Source organism: Parus major, chromosome 14 (assembly GCF_001522545.3).
Source record: "Parus major isolate Abel chromosome 14, Parus_major1.1, whole genome shotgun sequence".
In the NCBI taxonomy this organism is placed as follows: Eukaryota; Metazoa; Chordata; class Aves; order Passeriformes; family Paridae; genus Parus; species Parus major.
This window is the reverse complement of record NC_031783.1, coordinates 2,543,145-2,570,251: the sequence shown is the minus strand read 5'-3', so window position 1 is coordinate 2,570,251 and position 27,107 is coordinate 2,543,145. Positions and strand designations below refer to the sequence as shown.

The 27,107-nt window shown below is 50.0% G+C and overlaps 1 protein-coding gene across 6 annotated transcripts in view; it reads right to left on the bottom strand.

The window, feature by feature from the left end:
• Nucleotides 1-40: 40 nt before the first annotated feature.
• The window catches only part of MGRN1 (mahogunin ring finger 1), a 53,959-nt gene continuing 26,892 nt past the window's right edge, over nt 41-27,107 (bottom strand). For 2 of the 6 annotated variants that reach the window (XM_033517871.1, XM_015643128.3), the window contains exons 5-17: nt 22,692-22,809; nt 19,563-19,629; nt 16,699-16,751; nt 14,381-14,428; nt 11,395-11,463; nt 9,329-9,488; nt 7,527-7,636; nt 6,599-6,670; nt 4,096-4,319; nt 2,978-3,101; nt 2,456-2,501; nt 1,756-1,863; nt 41-688 (exon numbers count right to left, since the gene is read on the bottom strand). In XM_033517871.1, the coding sequence (XP_033373762.1) occupies nt 576-688; nt 1,756-1,863; nt 2,456-2,501; nt 2,978-3,101; nt 4,096-4,319; nt 6,599-6,670; nt 7,527-7,636; nt 9,329-9,488; nt 11,395-11,463; nt 14,381-14,428; nt 16,699-16,751; nt 19,563-19,629; nt 22,692-22,809 (1,312 nt within the window). In that variant the 3' untranslated portion in view covers nt 41-575. Of the gene's footprint in view, nt 689-1,185; nt 1,231-1,755; nt 1,864-2,455; nt 2,502-2,977; nt 3,102-4,095; nt 4,320-6,598; nt 6,671-7,526; nt 7,637-9,328; nt 9,489-11,394; nt 11,464-14,380; nt 14,429-16,698; nt 16,752-19,562; nt 19,630-22,691; nt 22,810-27,107 lie in introns of all 6 variants that reach the window. The other 4 variants (XM_033517870.1, XM_033517869.1, XM_015643124.3 and 1 more) reach the window with 4 other exon arrangements.

Sequence of the window (27,107 nt, the reverse complement as noted above, 5' to 3'; positions counted from 1 at the left end):
CGAGCCCCCCTGTTCCCCCCGGCGCACACGGACTCGCGTGGCTGCTCCACGGGTTTATTACTACAAACATAGACGGGGAGGTGGGGGGGATGTGCCCCGGGACCCCCCGCAGAAGCAGAACAAGGCACACGGCGTGGGCAGCGCCGGGCTCTGCGGGACCGAGGGGCGCGGGGGTCACCCCGAACGGGCTGGGCCGGGGCTGATCCCCGCGTCCCCCCCTGCCTCGGGGTGGGCCGGGGTTGGCCCCCGCTCTCCCCCGCTCCCGCGGAGCCCTGCGCCCCGGCAAGGCAGGGAGGGCCACAGCTATGTACAGGGGCAGTGACAGCAAAGGGCTGTGCTCGGTAAGTACAAAATATACATCGGTAGTGTCCTTCATCTGCCGACTCGAACCCCAGACCCCGCGCCCCGGCCCCACAGACACCTCCCGTGTAAAAACACGACACCAGCCCCTACCCACCGCCAGGAAACATGCACAGGCTGTGCCGAAACCGCGTCGGTGCGAGACCCCGCGCTGCGTCCCCGGGAGAGCCGGCCGGGCTCCGGGCTCCGGCGGCACGGGCAGGGTCCGGCCCCGCTCACGAGAGGCTCTGCTCGTCCTCCAGGTGCAGACGGGTCTGCTCGAAGAGAAGGGGCTGCGTGGGGCTGCCGGTGCCGCGGACGGGGAGCGTCTTGCTGAAGTCAGACGAGCCTGGGTGAGGAGATGGAGTTCAGCCTCAGTAATGGGAGCCCTGAGGCAAAGAGCCGTGGCTGGGTGCTCAGCCGTCCCTCCTGCCATGGACTGACCACGGGAGATGGGGCTGGAGCCAACCACTCATCCCCTCAGATGCAGACTCAGTGTCACGCGTGGGACACAGGACACTGAGGGGGAACACTGTCTGCCACAGCCTGGGAGAAGCCAGCAGGGGCCTGGATGTTCACGGTGTCCAGGAGGCAGCAGAGCCCACGCTCAGCAGAAACCAGCGGGGAGGGGTTTCTGCTGCCCTGCCTGGTGTCCTGGCACTCAGGGGTAGCAGGGATGCTGTGCCAGAAATGGGAAGGGAGTGAGGACAGAGCCAGCAGTGCAGCCTGGCTGGTTTGCTGCCCCGATGGCCAGGACCAGCCCCATCCCCACTCTCTGCCAGCATTCCCAGGAGGGCCCTGCTGCCCCACACAACAGGGACGCGTAAGAAGAACGAGAAGACGTACCAGCTTACTCCTCTATACCAACAGAGCAGGAATCAGGACCCAGTGCTGCCCAAGACAGGAGGGAGGAAGGCAGACAGAGAGGGAAGGAGACATTAGAGAGGTAACTCAGAACAGACTGTGACTCTACGGAAGAAAACAGGCTGCAATGACAACAGTCAGAGGTGAGGACAGCACAGTGTCCCATAGGCGTGGCACATGGGGACCCTCCCCACCGTGACAACACTGCCCCACTCCCCTGGCCCAGGTGGTTCCCCTCCCTCACCCAAAAGCAGGAGCACATTTGGGAGCACACAGGAGGCCTTTGTCATACAGAACTGTGCCAGGGAGTGACTGAGGCCCAAAGAGAAGAAAGGAGGGGAAGGACAGAGACACAAGGGTGAGGGAGCAGGAGAGAGAAGGGGGACCAAGCTACCCCCTTGCCCAGCGCTCACTCTGCCCACTGGGAGGAAGTGGAGCCTGTGCACCAGGCAGGAGCGTTCCAGTCCCATCCTAGGGCTGTGGGACACTGCTGCCCACACCCCAGCCCTGGAGCCACGGAGGCAGCTCTGGCCCCAACGGCGGGGCCGTTACCTGGCAGGAAGACGTCGACCGGGGGGTCACTCTCGGACCGCGTCAGGCTCCGGCTCTCGCCGCAGCCGCCGTCCTGCAGCACATCTTCAACCGAGGGCGGGCGGCTACCTGGAACCAGCCCAGAGTGCGGCCCCTCAGCCCCCAGCATGGACCACGGGCGCTCATGGCCAGGGTGGGTCGAGGTCTTCCACATGAGGAAGCTCCCCAGGCCCCACCAGCCCCACTGATGTCCCAGGAGTTGGACTGGCCTGGGTCACAGTGCCACCTCTTCACGTGCAGCCTCATGGCCCAAAACGTGCCCATCGCTCCTCTCTCACCTTGTGCCCTCTGGGTGCTGACTGAGCACCAGAGAGCCATCCCAGAGACCAATTCTGTGTGCTCAATACTGTGGATGTGCTCTCACCAGGACCCCAGTAGCATCCTCACTGGTGCAAGGAGAGCTCATGGCATAGAAAACTCTACTTGAGTAAAGCTCAGAGCAAGGTGAGACGCTTGGCAAATAAACCAAGGAGACCCATGGATTTTGCTCCCTCACCTCCAAGAAAAGACCCCAGCACCTTTCCCTGGTGAAGATCAGAGCCTCAGAGATGGACTTAGAGGGCTGGATGTTTCTGAACTCATTTGTTCCTTCCCCAGTTGTCCCCATCCCACCACAACAGCACTGAACACCGAGCTGAGGTCTGGCTGCACCCACACCTACCCTGCTGCATGGATGAGGCCTCCTCCATCTCTTCCCCTGCCACACTCTGTAAGGAGAGACAGCACAGGTTACTTCTGCAGCTGGAGGCCTTTGCTGTGCCATTCTCCTGCTCTGGTTTTCTCCAGGAAGCTGTGCTCAGGGCCAGGCCTTGTTCAAGGCAGGAACAGGGGGCTATTCCAGTGCTGTAGCACCACAGGCTGGGATGGAGGGGTCTTACCAGCAATGGGCACTGGAAGCTCCTAAGGCCCAGTTCCCACCCCTGCCCTAAACACTGCTGGGCTTGCCCAGGATGCTGGGGAAGGTCAGCTCTGCCATGGCTCCAGCTGAGTGGTTTTCCACTCCCAAAGAGGTGTCAGGTACACAGGGAGTGGCTACATCCTTCCCCATGGAGCCCTAGGGGTAAATAAAGCAGCCAAGACTCTTGGCTCCGGGCATTGGCCCTTCAGGAGGCACTTCCCATATCCCCAAAGCCCCCCCAGAAGAGCTCTGGCTCAGAAGCCCCACAGCAAAGCAGACACTTACCTCTGGAGAGCTGGTCTCCCTCAGGACCAGCTCACCCCCACTCAGCACCGCCTGAGAGTCCGAGTCCTCGGAGAGCTTCTCCTCATCCTCCTCATGGATTGGGGATGAGGGAGACCGTAGTGTGCTGCAGCAAGAGAAACTCCATTTGCAGGGAGCTGCCAGCACCCTGGGGCCTGGAGGACTTGGGGGCAGCACAAGCCAACTCTCATGAGCTCAGACTGGGGAGCTGAATTCGCCAGGGCCTCCAGTATTGGCCAAATGGAGAGCAGCAGCAGCAGGGTGGGACAGAGCCAAGTGGTGCTGAACTTCAGCACAGCAACAAGAGGCCCAGGTCCCACGCTGCCCCTCACACTTTCAGGGCTCCCTTCCCAGCTGAAAATCTGGGCTGGAGTACAGTGAGGAATGCCAGGAACAAACCCAGTCTGATCTGATCTGAACAGGCCCCTATCCTCACCTAAACCCTCCATCAAGGGCCAACAGAGGAGCCTTCAGACAAGAACTACAGGATCTCAATTCAGCACTCTGTGCTCTGAAATCCAGGTCACTCTTCTCCCCATTCCTTTGCTCCTGAGGAATTCCATGGAAAGCTGAAATCCAGTAAGGTTTGGACATGAAATGTAAATTCTAGTGCATTGGGAAGGAGACATTTCCAACTGAAGTCTTCCTTGTGAGGGTGGGCAGGCCCTGGCACAGGGTGCCCAGAGAAGCTGTGGCTGCCCCTGGATCCCTGCAAGTGTCCAAGGCCAGGCTGGATGGAGCTTGGAGCAGCCTGGGATGGTGGAAGGTGTCTGTCAGTGAGGGGTTGCAATGAGATGAGCTTTATGGCCCTTTCCAACACAAACCATTCTGTGATTCTATGATGAAATTCTCCTTGTTAAAAATCCTCTTTCTTTGTGTGACAAAACCAGCCCTTAGGAGACACAAGCTGTAACCTCAGGTTGAACACAGGGACAATGTCCCAGTTCTCTCCCTGGCACAAGTAGCTGTTGGCCTCCTAAAATTCTGAGTTAGCTCTACTAGCAGTGATGGGACCAGCCAGGTCTGTGTCCTGACTCCCAGTGTGTGTGGCCACCAAGCCTCAGGGCTTGCATGAGGAGTGGGCCCCGTGCTCTGCTGACCTGTCTGGAGACTTGCTGCACTTGCCCTTTTGGTGGCCACCCTCCAGGGCTCTGTCCATGGCCACGAGCGGGCGGCTGGTGGGAGGCATCCCGTCCACCACCCCGGAGTAGCTGATCTCGTCGTACAGAGGGGCCGAGGGGATGGAGGGCGACACCGAGCGAAGGCCGTTCAGCGCTTCCAGCAGTGAGATGGGCTCGTAGCCTGGGGGGATGTTGTCAGAGCTCTGCAGGTGAGAAAGAGGGGGGATGTTAGGAAAATGTCACCAGGCTGGAAGCCCCCTGCCCCACAGGCAGCTCAAACCCACAGCCACCTCTCCAGAACTCCTTGGCTCCTTCCCTGGCAATAGCCACACATTCCCCTCAGGGCTGCAATGCTGGTGATGCTCCAGGTAAGTTCCCAGAGCAGTGCTGGAGAGATTGGGCATCGCCCTGATGTGCTTTCAAGAGCTGGGCAAGGGGGGTGAGAAAGCAGGCTCCTAAAAAGCTGCTATAAAATACATTTGGATTTTTTCCCCAGAAAGCTCTTCCAGTGGTTCAGAGACCTTTCCAGCTCAATGAACATCCCACTTGTGCTCCCAGACATAGAACATGCGGCTGTTTCACAGCACCACCAGTGTCACCAAGGCAGAGCTGAAGGAGAGGAGCATGTGTGCACCAGCTGAGAGATGGTTCTTGAGGCCTACCCCAATTCCACTTCTCCCATGTCCCCTCAGCTGCTAACAATGGCTCCATGCACAGTCACCTCTGCTAAAAGGCAGGAAAGGGATCACAGAACCACTGACTTCGTAAGGAGGAAGGAAAACCACACAAATCCCCATTCCCTCTGTAAATCACAAAGCTGCCGGTCAAAGGGACCCTTGCAAAGCCATTAAATCAACAGCAGTTTAACTCCAAAAATCCTCCTGACCATAAAGGCCCTGTGGGCACATGAGGTTTATGCTGCAGCCCAGGAGGCCACAGGCAGCTCAAGCCCAGCCTGATAGAAATCAAGAAGTGACAGTGCCACAGTTCAGGCTGCATTAAATTGAGCTGTTTCAGCCCTGTGTCCTCAAGGAGGTGGTTCTAAATTGTACAGAGGATGGCACGGTGCTGCTAAGCCTGGCCATGAACTTCCACAGCTTCTGTGTGCCCCATGTCCCAGTCACACCTGCAGATGAACCTGCCCAGCAGCCTGTTCCAACACAGCCACTAATCTGGTGTGAGCTGAGTGCTGAACTGACTCACCTGTGGCCACAGGAGGAGTTAGGTCTGATGGGGAGGGAAAAATGAGTGGCACCTGGGGTCAGTCACCAGCTCACATCCCAGTATTGGTCCTGTGAGGTTATGAGGTTTGAAGATGAACAGCTCAGCTAAACAAGGAATGGGTTCCCAACTGCTGCCAGCTGTAGGTGGTGGGGCCAAAAGCCATCTCCAAAAACCTTTTCATCAGCAGACAGCTCAGCTATACTGTTCTGGGTACAGAAAAGTCAGGAAGACAAACCCCCCTGGATCCCTGTTTGAGACTTTTTCTCTTGGCAGTGCAGAGCAGGCCCTGAGGGTTCAAAGGCTGCTCACTGCTGTGCTGAAAGCTCAGGTTGCTGAGCTCAGAGGCTGGAGGAGGATTTCCCAGGAGATGGCTACGACACCCTCACTGTGACACCGCTCCCTTCTGGGACACTCACACCACACCCCCAGGAACACTGACAGACCCTGTGGGAGGCTTGCAAAGAGCCAGGTCATGCCAGAATGGGTTCAAACCTGAACCAGCATCAGGTTTTCTCCAGACCTGACAAGCCCAGCAAGACATTTTCCTAAAAGGCAAGCATCTGAGCTGGCTTGAGCAAAAGAAAACTGCAACCTCCTTGATAGAGATGACAGCCACGGCTGCATTTGATGGGAGGGCACAAATAGCCTTAATGGCCTGGGGGCTCCCTCACCTTTCCCAGCTCCTGGACCCCCACAACTGCCATTCATGCAGTGCTCCAGTTACATATTCCCAAACCAACTCAGAGGGTCTCAGCCAAGACAAGCTCCATCCTTTCTGTTCCCATTAAAGCAAACTGGCCAATGCTCCTGAATGCAAGACCAGCTCCAGCTGCACCTCTACATCCCAGCACCACAAACCACACCAAGATGTGCCCACACCAAACTGCCAAGGGGATGAGCTAAGTGCAAGGAAGCTTTTGGGTGATTGTGGGGACTGCAGCTTGCCCACAGTCCTATGAAGCTGTCAAAACATCTTGACCAGCAACTATAAATCAGCCAGGGGACTGACTCCCTGAGAGTCAGCTGTGCCAAGCTGCTTCCTTCTTGCTTGTTCCTCACAGGCAAACCAGGGATGTCAGTGATCATCTGTGCAGGGTGTGAGCATCTCACTGCCAGTGTGAAGAATGTGGAGTGTCATAGCCTGGCAGGGACACAGGCCAAACCCAGAGTGTCAGCAAGCCCTTGTGTGTAAAACTGCCACGTGCAAGTGACACTGCTGGCAGAGAGCTGCCAAGTGCAACCAGCCAAGTCCACTTACTGTTCTTACTTCCCTCCTAGGCTTCCTGCTGGGCAGGGAGACAGAGCTCACCTTAAGGGGTTTAAAGGGGTGCTGTCAAGAGAAAACCATGTTTTAAAGAAGTTCTTTATTGAGGTTAGTGACAGGAAGAGACACACAGCATCTCCTCACCTCGCTGCAGGTGACAGCGCCCGCGTCTTCCACACGCCACACTCAGCTTCACAACAACCCTCGGGGCTTCTCCACCACCCTATTCCTCATCCCCAGCTGAAGGCAGCAGAGGGCAGATGGATAAACCCAACCTTTTTTTGTGACAGAAACTGTTCCCATGAAGGCCTGTAGGATGTTCTAGATGCAGCTGCCCTTCTTCTTATTTTAATCTTGGTGTCTCACCCAAGCCAGCTGTGCAACAGCACTGCTCAATGAGCTGCTGCCCTTACCACACTGGGGACATGCAACTGGGCCCTGAGGCCACCATCACAACACTTCCCATCCCACACTCCCTCAGATGCATGCCAAGACACCCAGGGAAGCTGCCACAAGGAGGCCATTCTACTCCCATGCCAAGGGAGAACCCCAGTGCCGAGGGCATTTCATCCGTGTGCTGCCACAGAGATGTGTGTGCAAGTCAAACTGGAACTCCTCTGGTCTGTTTTCACACCCTGTCATGCCCAGAGTCTGCCACTTTTCTGTTGGGACAGACAGCAAGAAACATTCCCATCCTGAGATTTCTGTGGATTTGTTTCCTCCAATCCAGTTGTGTTACTAATCCAGCAGGTTGATAAGAAAAGGTGGCACTGCTTGAGAAGCCCTCAGTGGAGGGTGTGACCAAACCTCCTGAGGTCCCAGGGCCACCAGCCACCAGTCCAAACAACTCATTCACCCACCAGCTGCTTGGTCAGGCTGAGAGCAGCAGCCAGGCTTTGTACAGAGATCACCAGATACTCACAGAGTGCTCATCATGGTCCACGCTCTGTGCCAGGACAGGGCTGAACGACACCGGTGACAGAGCCCCCGGCTTCTTCCTCACCGCCCGGATCTGCAGCAGGGCACGGAAGGCTGGAGAGAACAGGAGGTGGTGATTGCCCAGCCCAGCAGGGCCAGGCCATGCCAGAGCTCCTGGCCTTGCCAGACACACTGCTGGCATGGGGGAGCTCCCCTGTGCCTGGGGAGTGGGGCGATGGAGTGCCCTAAAGACAAGTGATGGGGCCAGGCTCCCAGTCCATTGATCTGCACAGGGAAGGGATCTGCTGGCTGAACAAGTCTGGGTACACAGAGCCCTTGTGGAGAACTGCCCCTGCCTGCCCCAGTGCAGTCATGGATAGGGTACTTCAGCTACTGTACAAGTGTAGAGGCCCAGAAAAGTTCCCCTTAAAGGTAGGTCGCAGCAACATAAGAAAATTTTTTCATAAGAAAAACATGAGCACAGCCTCAGGAGTGCACTGTATGCTACAGCTTGGGTGGGAAAGCCATTAAAACCTCTTTGGGTTCTTTCAGACCCCACAAACCTCAGCCCTGGGGTCCAGCTGTAGTGGTGAAGGCCTCCAGCTGAAGGGTTAGTGACTGTCTCCAGCACAGCCACCCCTCAGTCCTCCCACCACTACAGCTTTGATTGCCACTCCCTGCAGATCTCTTCTATCTGCAGATCTTTAATACTGCTTGTTCCTCTGTGCCAAGGGTGCATACAAACGAGCCAGACATCTGTACTGATACAGCTGTGAGAACTTGCCAGGCATCTCCCTAGTTCTTGCTGCAGCCAGCCCCTTCAGGATCAGCCTAGAGCCAGAGAACAGAGGTACAAATCTATCCTTGCTGCCTCTGCACTCCCCAGAAGCAGATTCCCAGGAAGTCTGAGATGGGGGCATTTTCCAAACAAACACAACCTACTCTCCTACAGCCTGCAGATGAGACAATCTGTGTTTTATAATGTGCTACTTATAGTCAAAGCTGTCTGGCGCTTCCTCTGGTGAGATCTTGCTTTTGGTTACTGCTCGTTGCCATGTTTGGACTTAACTTCTCAGGCCAAACATCCATCTTAGGTTCTTTATTTCTTTCCCTGAGAATTTTCAGTTAGAAGCAATCAAATACCTCAGAGACCAGGGGGTAAAACACACACTCTGCCCCTTCCAGCAAAAACACAAATTTCTCAAGGGCCTCTGTGCTTTTGAGAAAATACACAGAATTCAGCAAATGCTGCCTGAGTGCCAAAACACGTATTTAAGTTTCTTCCATCTTTTGAGAGCTGAGTAATGAAGGGGTTAAGCAAATCCTCCTAACTCTTGGCAGAGCAAAAGACTCCAAACCGACTTATCTCATCCCTGCCTCCTGGTGAAATCTGGGTAAGGTTGTCAGAAGATTAAAAAAAATCATGCTATGCACTTGAACAGCCCTCCAGTGGTACTGGCTGCTCTCTCAGACAGATATTCTCAGGATAAAGCTTCTCCATCCCTTCCTTTGGGGCATTTTCCATCATCTTCACCAAAACACAAGAACTGCTGACATGGCACAGCCCAGAGCACCTGCACCTTCAGATCCACTCCAGGGTGAGGTGAGTGGCCAGGGAGGCACTGGATAGAGAGCCACTCTCCTCTCCTGTCTGAGGACATTTATTCTAGGTGCCAGCAATCTCCAGGTGCCAGTGAGAGCAGCAGCACGTGCAATGCTGAGCCTTAGGGTGGGGTATTTAACAGAGGCCGCTCCTCCCAGCCTGCTGTGCCTTGTCAGGAGCTGGGGAGGGGGCCAGGGACTCACGGAGCCTGCAGATGGGGCAGTTGTTGGCCTGGTAGCGCAGGGTGTCAGCACAGGAGTTGCAGAGGCAGAGGTGGCGGCAGGGCAGGATGAGGGTGTCCCGCAGGTCCGACAGACAAACCACGCACTCGTTGCTGTTGTCGCTGTTCTCGTCGTCTGAAGGCTGCAAGGGGAGGCAAGGGGTTGGCATGGGAGCAGAGGGGGTTATGCCAAGCTGCCAAGGGACAGGAGCCTGATGGAGTTTCCCACCCAAAAGCCTGGAAAATCTCTTTTTGCAGCTCTCAGCAGGAGCTCCTCAAGGAAAGCAAACTGTAGCCCACACAGTCCTGCTCTCACTCCTTCCTCTCAGGGCACTGTGAATTCATGGCAGAATTGTCTTTCCCCAGAGCCATGTTCTATTCAGAGGGGACCCATTTTGGGGCAGGAATCCCCTTCACTGAGGCTGACAAGGAACAAGCTCCTGCCTCCCATCCTGGTGGCTCCAGGGTCAATAGGGAAGTGAACTCTTTGGTACTCTGGTCTTTCTTCCCCACAGACAGAGCAGCCCCAAAAGTGTGCTGCCTGTCATTCCAGCCATGTCCAGCCCAGCTTCCACAGATCCCCAGAGCAATTGAGTGATTCTCCTGCACCCACTGTGCTGGCACAAGCTTTGATGCAGCTGCAGGAGAACCAGGCCAGGGTGCTCACCTGCCCACAGCTACCCTGGTAAAAGGCTCAGTGTGCACCCACTCAACATGAACATGCTTCACACCCATCTCTCTCAGAGCCCCACATATTGGATCACAGCCACTGGTCAAGCTGGAAGAGAAACACTCTCCAGCCACAAGACTGACACCAGAAAACTCCACAGTCTCCCCACTGATGTCACAGGAGTTGTGCCAGAGCCCACCATGGTGGCCCAGGATGGGGTCCTCTCCACCTTCACTGGGGTCCCCTTTGGCCACCAGGGCTAACACATGGGCAACCTCAGTGTAAAAACAGCAATTGTGCTGCTGCCACATCCTCACCCAGCCTTTTTTTGAAGGGAGAGCAGGCTCTTTGCTGTCCCACTCACATGGTTTGCTGAATGAGGAAGAACAAAAATGGCCCCAGGCCACTTGTCTGATGGGCCAGGAACATGGGATTGCTGATCACAAGAATCATCACAAGACCTTGGTAGGCCCAAAAAGAAACCCTCAATCCTGTTAGTAGATCCTGTGCAAGAAAAATCTTGGAAAATACTTTTTCCTCCTGCCTCTTTGGGTGCTACCTGTTGGCACAGGCAGACAGGGATCACAGGATGCTCTGGGAAGGACACTGGAGAGGAAATCCTGCTTGTCTTGCTCTGTGGCTACTCCACTGTGTGCAAATCATGGACTCCACAGCCTGGAGCAGTGTGATCCCAAGGCCAGCACTGGCTACACTCCACAGCCCAGGTGGCAGCAAAGGGCAGCTCTACAAAGGCTAAAGGAAGGATAAAGCAGTCACACAACCTGTGCAGGGCTGTGCAGCAGGCTGGGATCCAGCAGCAGCTCCTGCCTCAAGATGGGAAATGTTTCTGGTTATGGCATTTGGGTAAACATCCCTTAGGGGTGCTGTGCTCCCTCCTGCTGGGCAGGAGGAATGTCTCTGGACACTTGCAAGCCCCAGAGAGCTCAGTTTGAAATGCTACAGGACCATGTAGAACCCCCAAGCAGAACATGAAGGAGCCACAAGAGCAAAGCACAGACACCATGACCGCCTTGACTGCAGAGAAACAGCAACACTGGCTCTCTACAAGCCCTAAAAATCCGTGCTCTGACACACCCCTAGGACACTGATGCTCTTCTCTCCTAGCAATCCCAGCCACAGGGAACATCCTCAAGAGCCTCATGCTGCCCAAAATTACCTCAGCACAACTCCACTGACTGTTTGGGCCTGACACCAGGGATGATCTTCCATCCCTGGGCTCCTGGGTGCCTGCAGGAGTGACAGAGACTTGACTGTGGGAAGCACCTCCACATTGCCCTGACAATCCCCATTGTGAAGCTCAAAAGCAGAAGGTGCAGGCAGGAAACTCCCAGCTGAGGGAGCCTCCTGGGCACCTTTACCTTGGTCTCCTGGTTGTTTTTGTTCTCGATGCCGTAGATCTCCTGAAGCAGGTAGCTCACCCGGTCAACCTAGGGAAGAACACCACAGCTGGAGTGACAGCTGCTCTGTCCTTACTGGTGTTATGACCACCTTCCCTCCCTCCCTGTGTCAAATGTCCATGTTACACCCAGAGCTCCCCTACAGTGACATGAAAAAGGCAACAGAAACAAATAATGCAAAGGACAGCTGGAGAATGAGTCTCTCCTTGCTCAAAAAGTAGAGCCCATCCTGCCTGGTCTGAGCAGAGAGTAACAAAAGTGGCTAGCTGGGATATCAAAACCATCTAAAAACAAGTACTCTGCCTGTCCCAGACATCAGGAATACACACCCACAGCTCAAATAATGTAGAGGCAATCAGCCTTCTACAGTCCTCTCCTCTGTGAGGCCCTGCTTAACTTTAACCAAGATGAACTTCCACCCATTTTTGCAATCTCAGAGGATGGGCTGTGCCAACAGCTCCTTACTGGCATACCAGTGTTCATCATGCACCTCTCTGTTCATCCCCTGGAACCATAAGGTTAAGCTACTGAGGACAGACAAACCATGTCCCTTAGCAAGAGAAGCACTTGAGGAATAACTGTTAGTGCAGTGTCATTTACTGCCATCCCCAGGCCCTTGGTGGCATCTCTAAATTGGGGGTGTGGTGGCAGAAGGTCCTTGAGGCACAGGTGGAAGTTGGTCAGAGCCACAGCCTGGGACAAATCCAAGCCATGACTTCTGGAAACTGGCAGCTGCCTGCAAACCCCACTGAGCAGCTGAATTCCAGCACTGAGGCAGTCAAGATTCAGTCCTGTTAAACATCTTCACTGATGATCAGGATGGGGGGATCAAATGTAACCTCAGTAAGTTCACAGACAACACTAAGTTTGGTGGAAGTGTTTATCTGCTGGATGGTAGGAAGGCTCTGCAGAAGGATCTGTAACACCAGGGGATGATCAGGTTGGACACCAGGAGGAATTCCTTCACAGAAAGGGTTGTTAAACACTGGAAGGGGCTGCCCAGGGAGGTGCTGGAGTCACCATCCCTGGAGGTGTTCAGGGAATAACTGGTCTGGGTGGCATGGTGGTGATCAGTCACAGGCTGGACTCCATGATCTTGCAGCTCTTCCCCAACCCAAATGATTCTGTGATCTGGTGCTACACAGCAGCTTCCCCAGAGCAGGATGTGCTCCTCCACAGAAACCCTCATGACAGGTAAAAGGGTGGTTGCAAGGTACCAAAGAGGCACATCTCACAAAAGGTGGGAGGAAACACTTTCCTGCCATCTCCAGTAGCTGTCCAGCTCCCAACATGCAGTCAAGCCAAGCCACCAACACCCCAGTGCTAAAAAGAGCTCATCAATCCCAGTGCCTCTGTAACTTCCATGTCAAACTGGCCTCTCTCCTCTCCTCTTGTCACTGCTCAGAAGAGGAGTGGCTTTGCCCAGCCCATTTGCCAGTTCAGAAATGCTCTGAGCTGGGACACAGCAGTGATAACAAATCAATTCCAGAGTCTCCCTGTGTAACTCAGTGTGCAGCTCACAGACAATCTGTTCTAGGCCTGCATTTCATGGCAATGAGATCAGCTGTTGGACTGCTGAGCAAAACCCTCTGCAGTGGCTCACAACTCACCCAGGAAGTTTGGGAACAATTATGTGGGAGATGTTCTTTTGTAACTTGGCATTTCAAAGAGAGCCTTGTTCCAGCATCCTGACTCCTCAGAGGATCATGATGAGTGACTGTAAGTGCAGAAGTTGTCAGCTCAAAGCACAGAAGAGGTCAGGAAGTAAGAGGCCCAAGTCCCTGCAGGAATCTGTGTTCCTTTTGACTTCTTCCCTCTAAAAATCCTGAGGAGCTTCTATCCCAGTAGGGAAAGGGTGAACAGTGCAACAAAGCTCTTCCTGGGAAGAACTCTAGGTTTTCAGAGTGGGAGTAATTCAGAAGGAGCAGGTAGCTGTACACAGTGCTTCACCTTCATGCTTTCCAACCCATCCCACACCATGTCATCCTTCCAAAGGTTTCTGCTGCTATTTACAGCCTCAGCAGATGCACATGGAGCCACTGGCCAAGTCCAGGTCATGGTTTTCTGCTGATCCATCTGTATTCATCCATGCTGACTTTCTTCAGAGAGGTTGGTGCTTACACTAACAACTGATCTCATGCACTGCTGCTTCTTGATCAATGCCCACAAAAGGCACCCACAGCCCTGGCAGTGCAGGGAGGGGAAGGCAAAAGAAAAGCAGGAATGGCAAAGAATGTACAATGTTACACAGATGGTTTACTCCAGACATAGATTCTACACCTCTGCTCTGCTCTCCTAAGGGTGCAGATGCTATCTCAGTTTCAGTGGTGCTGTGTGTTTTTCTAAATGCCATCTTGAGCTATGATTACTGATACTGCTTGTAGCTCTTTTCTGACCCAGGGATTGGAATGAACATCTTGGAGCAAAGAGTGTCTTATTAAGGTGCTTAATGACCTTCTTTGTAACAAAAGGTACTTAGTTCAAATCAGAAACCCCTAGCTACCAAGTAAGCAGATGAAGTGAAACCCATTTAAAACTAAAACACAGCTAAAGCTCAAAGGATCAACCACCAAAATTTCATCTCTTTCCTGAAGACATGTCAAGCTTGCAGCAGAATCACTACCAGATTTCTTTTCAGGAGCTGAAATTCTTGGCAATCTTAGCAGCTTGCAGTTGCTTATGTATTTCTGGTTATGCAGGACTGGATGCAACCTCAGTCTTTGTAAGATGCTACCCAGCTTCTGCAGATCACACCAGACCAGGATGGGGGACAAAATTGCAAAATTAAGGGTGGCCAGTACCTCGCTGCCTTGTTTACAAGATCTGAGCTAAGAAGGTGAGATCTCAGGCTCCCAGTGAACACCAAAGCTTCCCACTGGGTACAGCCAGGCACCTGTGGGACACCATCAAGTCTTTAACCAAGAGTAGAAAGGAAACAAGTACTTACGATTTGCTTCTGTTTTAGCGGTTTCACAGAAAAACTGCCATCAACGTGCTAGCAGAGAAAAAAAAAAGGACATTAAAGCATTAAATAGCTGGAGTGTACAAATCAGAAGGGGCTTGTTTCAGAGCTGGTGTCTGCTAGCTAAGGGGAGAGTGGGGTGTGTATCAGCAGGACAGCCTGGATGGTAGCAGTGCCCCCCAGCAGAGTTAGTGGAACAGGATATTGGAGAGCTACTGGTCTGCTCCAGTGCAGAGCCAGGTGGACTTGGCTCAAGTTAAACCTGGCTGAAGTGGGTCAGAGCCCCCACAAAACTCCCCTGGCATACTGGATGCTTTCAGGTCCAACTGGGTGCAGACACTTCAGCCAGTCCAGCAGCACTTGGCAGGGATATTTGTTAACACCCAAAATAACACCAAGTGACAGAATCACTTGAGGCCAGAGCCCTGGCATAGCAAAGGGCTGCCATAAGGCTGAGAACAAGGTTTGTCCACTGAATGGAGTCAGAAACAAGTCCCATGTGCTCACATCCTCAGAGCTGTGGAGCCTTTGATTTGCTCAGTGGCAGCAAGCACAGCTGGAACAATTCTGTGTGTGCTTGGTGCCAGAATTAATGATGGGAGTAGGGTGCTAGTTCTACATTCCCCATCATCCATAAGGGCCACTACAGTGAAAGAAACAAACTCCCCTGCCATAGGCTAGGGAGCAGCATCAGGGGATGCTCCAGCAGGTCCTGTGAGCAGCTGCAGATCTGCATCTGTTTGCTGAAGGAGTCTCAGAAGGAAGGGACAACAACATTGCAGCACAGACAAAACAGTCCTGTTTTAAAGTAAACAAGTTTCTGCCTTTGGAGGAGCTGCAAGGTCAGACTACACACAGGATCAAGGTTATTCTTCTGATCTTAAAGATACATACATAGTAAGTTACAAAGTCCTGCTGGTCTGTTTTTCCTCTGAACAAGCTCTGGGGATCAGCAGTGCTCATTTATCAAGGACCTCCCCTGGATTTATGGACCTAGACTTCAAAAGCTGCAATTACTTTAAGGATGGGGAATATATTTTAACCAAACAGGGAGGATGAGGAACTCAACATGTACTTTGCCTTGTGACTTTTTATTAAAAGGGAGATTTTAATCTTGTTTTAAGCATTCAGTGAAAGATGAGAGGTAAGAAGTGGCTGAACTATGACTGAAGGATTCCAGTGTGTTGTTTTTTTCACATCAGCCAGAGGAAACTCCAGTAACATCCCTGCCCTGGTCCTAGGGGTGCTGCAGCTGACTCCATCTCATTTCTGACAGGTGTCCCATTGCAGGAGTAAAGCTACCTACAAAGCCAATGCTAAGAGAAGCCTTTCTAACAGGGGAAAACTCACTTTCTTCACAGACCAAGTCCAACAAAAAAAGCAACCTAGAACACTTAGAGCATCTTCCAGCCATATGCTTCTTTAGGACTGACTGTGCTTGCCATGCCCTCTGACTCAGCTTGTCATCATCCACATTATCCACCTTGGAGGAACAGAATTAGGACCTGGCAGGAACCAGGCACATTGAGATACAGAAGTCAGCCACTTGCCAGCTGGGAAGTGGAAAATTTCCAAACAGCACAGCACTGATGCTGCTCCCTCTACACTTCCAGCTCTGCTCCAGCACCTCTTGCCTCACCTCAGCATGTCACTACAAGTATCACCTGCCCAGAAAATGTGTCTGCAGTATTAGCACATTCAGACACAACAGGGTTATGCTATGGATAGGTCCAGTTATGGATATTGCATTTGTTTCCAGGGTCCAGTTTCCAAGGGAAGAGAGTTTGTTATCAAGGCTTGTGCACACAGCTTGGCCCTACCATGTAGGCAGGGCTCAGTTACATCAAACACACCACTCAAAAGCAGTGGAACTCAGCCTTTACACAGGATGCATGCCAATCCTTCCAAGAGGCCTTGGTCCTGTGTGTAAACTCAGGCTAACGTTGGTGCAACAGAGTCTGGACACAGCAGATCCAGTTCTGCAAAAATCATGAAGCCCTGGAAAACTGCATGGCAGCAGCCATGGCAAACACCTTCCACCCTCCACGGGAGGAACACACCCTCTCCACACACAGGAAACACCCCTGCTGTTCTCTGAGTGACCAGCTCAGGTACAAATGATAATTACAGGCTGCACAGGAGCTGCTGCAAACGATTCTTGGTGGTACAGCAGCACCCAGGAACCCAAATCACAGGCCAGGACTCGTCTGTGCCAAGTGTTACATAAATACAAACTAATGACCTGTGGAAATGTTTACATACACAAGAACAGGGAGAAGGATAAAAAAACCCCTCTCATTTACCTTTTCAAATGCAGCCAGAAGAACATGGGCATGACCAGTGACCTCAACCACCACTGCAAAAAAAGAAAGGGCAGAACTGGTTAAACCTCTCAAGCAGCACAAGCATAAAGGTACCCTGAGCTGAATTTTAGTCCACTTCCAATTTCTGAGCTGCCATCTGTTCTATTTTCACCTTCTCCTGCATTTACAACTTTTCTTATCTTGTCATCAGGTTGGCTCAGAACAGAGCAAGAACAAAACCCTGCTGGGCTCTGTGATGGACCCTACACAACCATGCCTTCATTGTGCTGGGTGCTCCAAACTATCCCACTTTGTTAGCAGAGGTTGGAAAGGGACAGTAAAACAAAGCACTTAGTGGGATTCTCCTGTCCCCTGAAATTCCTGAGCTTAATTACCTGAATTTATCACAGCTCTATCTGGTTTAATAGCAATTGGCAGCACTTCTAGCCCTGTTACTTATTACTTTATTTCAGTCTAGTCAGACATGCTTATAAAACATTTATTTCTCATACTGACTTCAGACACTGAAACATCCCTATCCAACTTTGTCCAAAGACAAACATTTTCTCTCTTCCAAACTTGAGGGTTCCCTCTTAATCCCACAGCAATGGGAAGGGGCTGTCAAAGGTTTCAGTATTGCATTCCTGGCTCCTTCAGCAAATAGAGAGAAAAGAAGGTGAGGTACAATCCCAGTCTCTCACTCAGCACTCTGAGGCTCTGTTCAGCTCTAGTTGGTTGGATCTTTTTCCTGAATCCTCTTCAGACTCATCATATGGAAATGGGAGACAGAGCTTGTGAAGGAGTCACAGAGGGAAGGGAAGGCATGGAAGCACTCATCCTGCTTGGAGGATGAAGGCTGGGCTCAGCACAGGCAGGAGAGCTGCTGGGCAGCTCTGCCCAGAAGGTGCAGCTCAAGGAAGAGACTCCTGCTCTGTCTAAAAGGGAAAGGAGCTCCACAGCTTCCTTTGGACTCCCAGAACAGCAGAGAAACAGAGGAACCATTCACTGGACTATGGCACACAGACCATGTTTGGGAACAGCTGTATGTGAGAGAGGGGAGATTTGCCTGCAGATTTGCTGGGTAACTGAGGTTGGTCATGGCAATTTGGAATCAGGATCACAACAAAATACAGAAAAGTGGGTTAAAACTGGGAATTCTGCTTGCTCCTCTCACTGCCAGCCAAGAGCAAGGCTGCTCTATCTCTCAGAATAAACAAAATTCAGGTCCCTTCCCTCAGTCTGAATGGCCAAGGAAGAGGTAACAATTCATATCCTCTGTGCATTCCAGGAGTGTGTGTGGCCAGAGTGGTGTGACCTGCTAACACTGGCAGGGTTCAGTCCAAACCAGCATCTCCCCAACTGCTATTTTAATTTACCATTCAACCTTATTTAACATAAGTGGTTCCAGGCCAGCTGTAATTTTCCAAACACACCACACCAGCTCCTTCCAGGCCCATCAGTTAAAAAAAAAAAAAAGAACCAAATTACAAAATTTCCTCAAATCCCACTCAAACTCACACATTTTTGTGCTGATATTCTTTCCAGAAGGGGATTTAAAAGTTTAAAAGTTTTAAAGGTTTTCTAGGTTATTAAAATAGATGATAGTACATTATTGGCTAAGACTGGGCATGGAATGTGAATAAATGTATGCTTCCCATACTGCCTCCTGTTCTATTTTTGATCCTTCTAGACATGCCCAACATTAAAGAGTATAAACACCTTGCCAAATGTTCCATAAACAGAGGAAGCTGTTTTATATTTATGGTCAAGAAATACACATATATGTCGATTTTACTAAGGGTGCCTGAAATCACTAAAAATAGATGCACTTTAGAAGTAATTTCCTTTATGTTGCACTGTGCTTTGTTAGTCACACTTCAAATTGGCTTATTCAGTTCTATTTCTGTCTGCTTGGAAGACTGTAAAATAATGTAATGAGTTTCTGGGCTTTTTCACATCTACAACATAAGAAACTGAGCAAGTGACTGACCTAAACAATGTGATCAACAATGGATTTTTTCTTTTCTAATTATCTTAAATTTTGTACAAAATGTTACAGAAGTGAAATGCTGGCCCTGCTGGCCATAAAACCCCCCAGTTTCAGAGAAAATGTGATTTGCTTGTGCCCTATTCATTGTTGATACTCCAAATGAGCCCAAAAGTACACATCCCCTAAGGTAAATACCATGTAAGGTGAGTAACAGTCTAAAAGCAATAATCTAAATAGTCACTGGACTACCCTCTCCAAAACAGCTGTGTGCTTTAAAAATAATCATCAATTAAACATAATTATGAATTATGATTAGTTATTAATTATTTTTTAATAATCAATAATTATTTTTCCTGAAAGATTATGCTCTTCTATTATAACCATTCAACATCCTCCAAAAAAGCATCATTTCAAACTGCTGAATGAAGCTGCATTTGGCTGAAGTGTGACCTGAGTATTTTAAAGCCATTTCCTTTTCTCTGCCCATTTCCAGGTTTTTAGGAAGACAGCTGACCCCTCAGGAAGAAGGAGAAAAGACTAGCTCCACCCTCTTTGACCTATAAACTGCAAAAGTAAAACCCAACAAACAAAGATGTCATTTGCTCTAATTTGTGTGCCTGGCACTGGTGGCAGAGCCAGGAGCTCTCCTAAACACTATTCCAACACTAAATAAATACCTGGCCATTTTTCCTGTAAAAAAATGAAACTACTTTTAAAAGTATGTTTGATATGTGGTTAGCTTGGCCCTTTTAATAAAGGGAAGTTTTGGTGAACTCCTGAAATATTTTTATTCCAAGAAGGTTAGTCCTGAAAGGGTCACATAAGCTCAGAGAGAGCCAGGAGAAGATCATGGGAAGAGAAGAGCAATTCTTACCATCCCCTTCATCCACCACTGCTCGGATGACCACAGGGAACACACCACGGTCCAAGTCAAAGTTCAGCTGAGGGAAAGAAATGAGTGGAGGTTACACAGTTCACACCAGACTTGCCTGAAGACAGCACTGGTGATCATGTTAGTTCAATGAAGGGCTCTTCAGACAGACCCCCAGTTCCCAGTTTCAAAAGGACATGACTGAACAGGAGGATTTAAAATTCCAAAAATTTAAATTCCAAACATTTGAAATTTGAAACATCAACTTTAAAAGGGAGTAAACTCCAAAATACACACATTGACGTGGCACTAAACACCAGCAAAGCAAGGCAAAGGATCTAGGTTTGAATTCCAAATGGTATTTAATTCTCATTAATTCATGTATCCTAAAAGTCTTCTGATTGATTTGCAGTAGGACAAATTTCTCAAAATATATCCAGTGCCACAATTTTACCTACATACAACAGGATATATTTGCTTTAGCACAGCAGCACATTGTGCTCCCAACACCACAAAGAGACCTTGGCTCTGGTATGAAGTTCCTGAAGACATAAGAGGAAAATCTGCAGAACTTCAAGCTCACATAACACTTTAACACCAGACTGATTTTCATCTCTTGGCATGTTATGAAATGCAGGTCCTTGAGCTTTTAATTGGTGAGAGTGAAAATTTGAGTGCAAGGGAAACAGTCTCGGTTTCTCCCTTTGCCCTACACTTCATTAAAGCACATCAAAAGCTCTGTGTCATCACAAGGAAAAGGCAACCTTACAAATACTGTCCTAAGCCAGGAATGGAAGTGGCTCAGGGACTGGATTTCTGCTGTTTTTATTAATTACCGACTTGAATGTTTTTGTCTCATCTCTTGCCAAGAGTGAAAAAAAAGATGTCATTTCACCCTGATGCTCCAGGTAATCTGTTTTCAGTTTCTTCATGAAAACTGAGACTCAATTCCAGGTGCTGCAGCGCTGTTCAGACAGTGTTTGGGGCTCCCACACTTTGCCACAGCCCCAACATCATTTTCAGCCTGATTTGCTCCAGTCTCTCAAAAGATAAACCATTTGAAGGGAAAGTCACATCACAGAACTGAGGTTGCTTTTAAACTCCAGTGTTCTTGAACAAAAGGCCTCTTTAAGGCACCATTTCACATTCATTTTTAGGGCCCTGAACACAACTCACTCGACACAAGCCATACTCTGTAATTTCCTAGCAAATCAGTAAATGAAGAAGATAAAATAAACTTCTATAAAGCTTTTCACAGAACAACCCAACAAAACATTAGTCTCCCTTCTTCCCCAGCCAAGACCTACGTCATATCCGAGTATTACACTAAGCAAAAATATGAAATAAATCTGGTGGTTTTGAACAACACCAATAACAAAGCTGGAAAGAAATCTGAAAAATCAATTGTATGCAGCTAAGACACTGCCAGCTCTCTCAGATAACAGTGCTTCATTTTGGTGGCCAGTTAGGAAGATTTAGGACAAGTACCAATATGTAACACAGAGCTGACATGGGAGGGGAAACTCTTTGGAATCAAAGTGCTTGTTCCACATTTTTTCCAGCTCCCAGTAACACAAGTGAAAAAAGAGGAAACAGAGGATGCAGCAGAACAAGCAAAGAGAGCTGGAAACTCACTTTTCCTTTAAGCTGTCAAAGGGATGTGACTTTAGTACTTGAGTTAAAACCTTGCTGACAGGAACAAAAGTGAAAATTAAGCTTCTCAATTCTTTAAGAAGAAAGGGAACTGAGCTCTCTCAGACAACAGAAGGGATTGAAAAGCAGCTCTTCCAGGCTTTTGTAGGCTGAACTTGTGAAATCATCTATTGGCAGAGAAGCTAAGACATCAGGAGACCAGACTCTGCAGGCTCTTGGTAACTACCACAGCATTTGTTAAGGCACGGGACTGATTATAGTTGTAATTGTAACTTCAGGACAATAGCTATTCAATCTTTCAAATACATGAAAGATTACTCTTTTTTTTTTTTCCCTTTTTCTCCCTTTTTTTGTCTTTTTTTTATTTTCTTAATAGGTAGAGTTATCTACCATGGTTCACATACACAATACACTTGCACAGGCTTGGGTCAGGAAATGAACACCATTATCAGTGTGCACTTCCTGGGAGAAGGGTCCACATTTCTGTACATATTCTGTACATATTCTGTAGCAGTAGCTACAGAATAACTATTCTGCCTTTGAAATCTCTTATCACAATTCTGCACAGAGCAGGGGAAAGACCAAGGGTTTCCTTCCCTATGCCATGTGCAGGGGAAGCCCTTGGGTCAAAGTTTTAAGGCTCAGAAATGAGAGTCTTACTGTCCACGTTGGAATTTTGCAGATACCAAAGATACCAAAATTAACAGGACTCCACAATGTTTGGTATGCAGGAAAGTCACAAAGCTTAATTAAAACCAAGCCCTGGTCTGTTTGCAGTTATGGGTTAAATTAAGAAGAGGAAAACATTCCTATATTCAGCATTGATGCACCAGTGTAAATTTGCCCCAGAAGAATATCCCTTCACTACACTGTACTGCTACAGATAACAGTGTAGGATGTGTCCCTTTAACAGAACAGGACTCTTCAGAGCAGTGATCTCCAAACTATTCTGACTATTCATCCCATCTGTAATGTGTTTTGAGCACATATTCCTAATATATGTGTGTTTATCATCTGTTGGTTATATACCTGTATTTCTGAAGTCCTCACCACACCCTGATGAATTGTATTGCATGCACCTCACTTTGGAGACCACTGTTCTAGAGGACCACCCAAAAAACTCCAAAATCTTAAAACTAAAACCCACAGAGATCACAACAGACATTTGTTCCCACAAGTTCTTTGGCTGGCAGGGAGAAGAAGGCAAAGTAAGGCAGGTTTTCCAGGAAAAGTTCCAGTGTCAATCTCTGCAGCCTCCCTCCCTCCTAAATCAGCTTATTGGTGATATCAAAAGTCACCTCTCTGGATTTCCTCATAGTTGGCTTGATCTGCCTGCTCCTCCCAGGGCAGTACCCACAAAACACACTGGAGGAACTTGGAGAAAGTGTCTTCCAGCCATAACTTTGTGGCACTAAACAGAGGCCAGTGCTTCTGAGACAAGAGGGTGCAGAAAGAAAGGGACACTGAGAAGACACTTACCTCATCATCCTTCCACTCTGAGAAATCAATCTTGAAGGAAGGCAGGGAGAATTGCTGGCTTACCCCTCTCTTGTAATGAACTGTCTCGGACTGCAGAGAGGGATTCTTTGTGCTGTATCTGAAGGAATGGGGACAAAGAAGAAAACTTGGTGTAACAAACGACTGCTCCCTGCTCGGCTCTTGCTCACTCCCGCCCATCGGCCTTTTCAGGAACCACAAGTGGCAGCTCTAAGGGCAGAGCTGGCAGGGGCTGGCAGCCATTCAGTGGGGACACAAAGAGGGAAGGGAAAGGTCAAAGCAAGAAGGTGAGCACAGGAAAGAGAAAGCAGCGCAGACAGGCAAGGTCTGATCGTGTCCATACTGACCTGCCTGGGTGTTGGAGTACAGGGGGGTGCAGCAGCTTGGCAAAGGCCTGCTCCCTAAATCCATGGCCTAGGCAACGCTGGCTTTAAGCCCAGCACAGTCCTGTTTTCTGCAGGAAACCCAGGAAGAATGAGCTATGATCTAACACTGAGAGCAGACAACCCAGCACAGCACCAAAAGCTCTCCTGTGCCTCCCTAGGACAGCTCCAGAGTGGGAAATGCTGCTTGGCTTCCACCATCCTGCTAAGCCATTCCAATCCACTCCTCAATCCCTCCTGTGCTTCCCCAGGGGTGTTGCAACACCACCTGAGAGACATCAACCATCCTCCACCCCAACCACCCAGAAAGAGTCACAATTCCACTGTCTCAAAACTTGTCACTGAAACATCAGCACTGCCAGGCTGGGATAAACATCTGGAATGGGACCACAGCTGCCATCCACTATCTTCTGCACCCTGAGCCCACCTGGTGCTGTCCTCCCCAGGAGACATTTCCCTGCCCACTCCCCCTTTCTGGAGGATGATGTCTTGAGCTGGATGTGCACAGCCTCTCCCAGTGCTGGCACAGGAGAGGAGGCAGTGAACCCCAAAGCAGGGTGGGAACAGCTGAATCTGCCTTTATCATCAAAGCCTTTCTTGTCACATTACCAACTGTGAGTTCAGAGCACACTGACAAACTGGAGAGAGATCCCCTGCCCAAGAGACACTGCAGCAACATCCTCCCTCAGCACAGTGACAAGACAGGCTCCAGCTCTACAGGAAAATAAATCCTTTGCCTTTCTCTGGAAAGCTACAACAGTTCCTGCACTCTCTGAGGATCCAGAAGGCCAAGTGTCACAAGATCCACGTTAAATGCTCAAAGGTCATGACAAAGGGCAAGTTCACCACGTGCACTCTGCTCTTCCTACCAAGGCAGGTGCATTAAGTTATCTATGACAATACCTTCAGAGCCCATTCTGTACTGTGCTGAAATTGTGCTGCTTTACTAGAAGGTCTCACTCCATCTTTTGCATTTCAAGCATGGTGAGGGGGAGATCAGAATGACAGGTCTTTTATATGTGAATTACAGAGCGAGCAGTTGAGTGAAGTTTTATTTACTGAGTTGTCAAGCACAATGAATAGAGCTAGTCTGTATCTAGCTCCTTTTGTGGCACTCTCAAAGCTTCCCAGCTCTGCAGAGAGGCACAATTCTCCCTCCACAGCTGGGAAAGCAGGGGATGGAAGAGCAACTTATCTAAGGTGACAGCAAGTCAGGAACTTACTGGAAATAAAGTGCAGAGGAGAGAGTGGAGGTGGGAAAGGGGTGTAAACATGATGCTGCTGTGTGCCAGGAATGCTGGAGGACTTGCATTTACAGCACCAGAAACCCAAACTAGGCTGCAACACAAAAACAAACAACACTCTTCTAAGAAGGACAGGGCAGAATAATAGATTGACTTGCTGCTCTCACCGTCCCTGGGGAAAAGAAATAAGCCAGGCACATAGATTTTCTGAGCTGAAGAGTAGGACAGAATTATTAAGGAGCCTTCCCCAGGTGAGCTTTACGCCTCAGACTGTGTGACTACCTGGCCCCCACTGCCAAAACACTTCAAACTTGGATCTGAACACCCAGATAACTCTGAACACCTCCAGCCAGCAGCCAGTGGGTTGATAAATTCCCTGGAAGTCTGATGACCCCTGACTGATTCACAGAAATAGATCATCCTTCCAATGTGATGCAAAGGTTCTCTGCACAAGACCACACACCCTGTGCTACATGGGAGGTAAACCTGACAAGCTGTTTCAAAGCAGATATCCTGCATATCAGGGTCTAAGGGGCCTCTACCCATCCCCTGCCCCTTTGGTTGGCATTTGTTGTATCCACAGTCATCTATTCCCTGCCCATGCTGCTGGGGGCTTACTGCAAACAGTAGCAGGGAAGCTCTGTAGAGCTGTGCAGATGTGTTACAGAAAAAGAGAGCATGTACCAAAGAATAAAGGACAGCAGAGAAGCAACATGCTGCCTCTCTCTGCATGAATATGAAAGCTGAATGTTTGGGCTGCTTTTGTGGCACTCTCAAACTGCACTGGGCCAGGCCTCCATCCAGGAGGACAAAACCCTCCTGTGACCACTGGCAGCTCAGGACAGTGGAGAAGTGAGGGCAGTCTGTCCTATAAGGTCAGGACCAACAGAAATCCTCAGTCACAATATTTTAAACCCGTTTCTTTGCTCAAGTACCCCTGACAGCACAAGAATCACAAGCAATCCGACGTACCCCCACTGCTGGCTGCAGCAGCAGCCCCCAGCTCTGTCCTCAGGGTTCCTGCAGCCCATCTCCTCCTGTGAGCTCTGTGACACACCTTTACTCCCAAAAAGAAAACTACACTCTGCACTGACTTCTTCTTCCCTAGTGTCAAACCTTTCTACCCCCAAAGCCAGCTGTGTATCAGAGAACCAGCAGGTCAGTGCCCCTGTGACTATATCCCAGTGATTTCTGAGAGAATAGGAACAAACTACAATTATTCCCCAGTCTTACTCTTCCTCTGTCAGCTGAGAAGCACTCACTGCCTGCATGGAGAAACTCAATCTGTGGCACCTACAGACCCTAAGCAGCTCCCTAGACAAAAGTGCCATGCTAGAGTTTGGCTAAACAGAGTTAAAATTCTGTTGCTATATGCTCACTGGGGTGTTTCCCCCTCTTCCTCATCCCTGGTCTGTGCCTGGGGAAGTTCTCAGCAGGGCAACAGTCCCAGCTCCTGCAGATTTCTTCACTGCTGTGCTCCCACTCAGCTGTGCCTGGATCTGGGGCTGTCTCAAGCAGCCCAAGGACAGTTCCTGTTCCCACAAGCACACTGGGACCCCTGGCTGAGAAATGCCACACGAGGATCCTGGCCAGGCTGACTTACACAGAACACTGTCCAGACCCCATTCCTCAGGAAAAGCAGGATGCATGGAACAATGTTGCCCCTAGGTAACACTTTTGACTAGAAATGACTGAAAGAATCTGTGCTTTGAAGAACCTGTAGACAAAACAAGAGTCCTCTTGTTGCAGCTAAAGGTGTTTCATGGCAATCTGCAAAGAACCAAGGACAAAGAGAGCTTCAGAGGGTACTCAGGAAACAATTCTGTCACTGCCACAAGCTGTGACTGCCTGGCAGGCTCCATGTCCTCTCAGAGGTGATGAAGAAGGAGTCAGTCAAGTTCTGCTGGTGTTCAAAGGGGACATGAGGTGATGTGGAACAAGTATCCTCTCCTCTCTCTCCCACCTGCTCATTTTGAGGCAGGATCCCACAGGATCCTGTGGGAGGGAGGGAAGAGGGAAGTTGAACAAATATTTCAACTCTAAATTACTTTTACTGATAAAAGAAACACTACCAAACTACAGGAAGGCCATAGCCCTGGGTCTCAGTCAGAATTAGACAAGATCCACCCCACAGAGGCTCCCACAAGGAGCTTGGAGGTTAACCAGGTGCTAAGGCATGCACTGCAATCTCTGCGAGTCTCCTCCTTCCCTCCTGCTTCCTTCAGGACCGAGTTTCCACTCCTAGCCAGGCAAAACAACCTCTCCCCATGCAGCTGAGACCCCAGTGCCCACACACCCCTTCAGCCCCTGCACAACTGTCTCCCAGGAGCTGCTGGGAGCACCACGCTCCCGGCTCCAGCCAGGCTTCAAAGCTCACACAACAGCTACACAGAGAGGCACAAAGGCCACAACTCTTAACACAGACAGAGGGTTTGTGTGCTTGCTGAAATCTATAGAATTTGGCTCTCCAGCCTGTGAACTCTGCACACTCCAAGTGTTCCCTTGGGGATTGGTGTGTGCCTGGATCAAAGCCATAAGGGCTCATTCCTAGCAAAACCCAGCGCTCGCCTCTGATTTCTTCACACAGAAGAAATCTCTGCACAAAGAATTCATATTAATCACTACAGCCAAAAGCAGCAAGAGCACCTTTCAAAGGCCCTGAACAGGCAGAGGCTATTAAATAACCAAAGGAACATCTGAGTGTCTCTGTGTCCTACGCAAGCTTGAATGAAAACAGCCGCGGGCTGAGCTACTCGTTGGATTTCATTTTG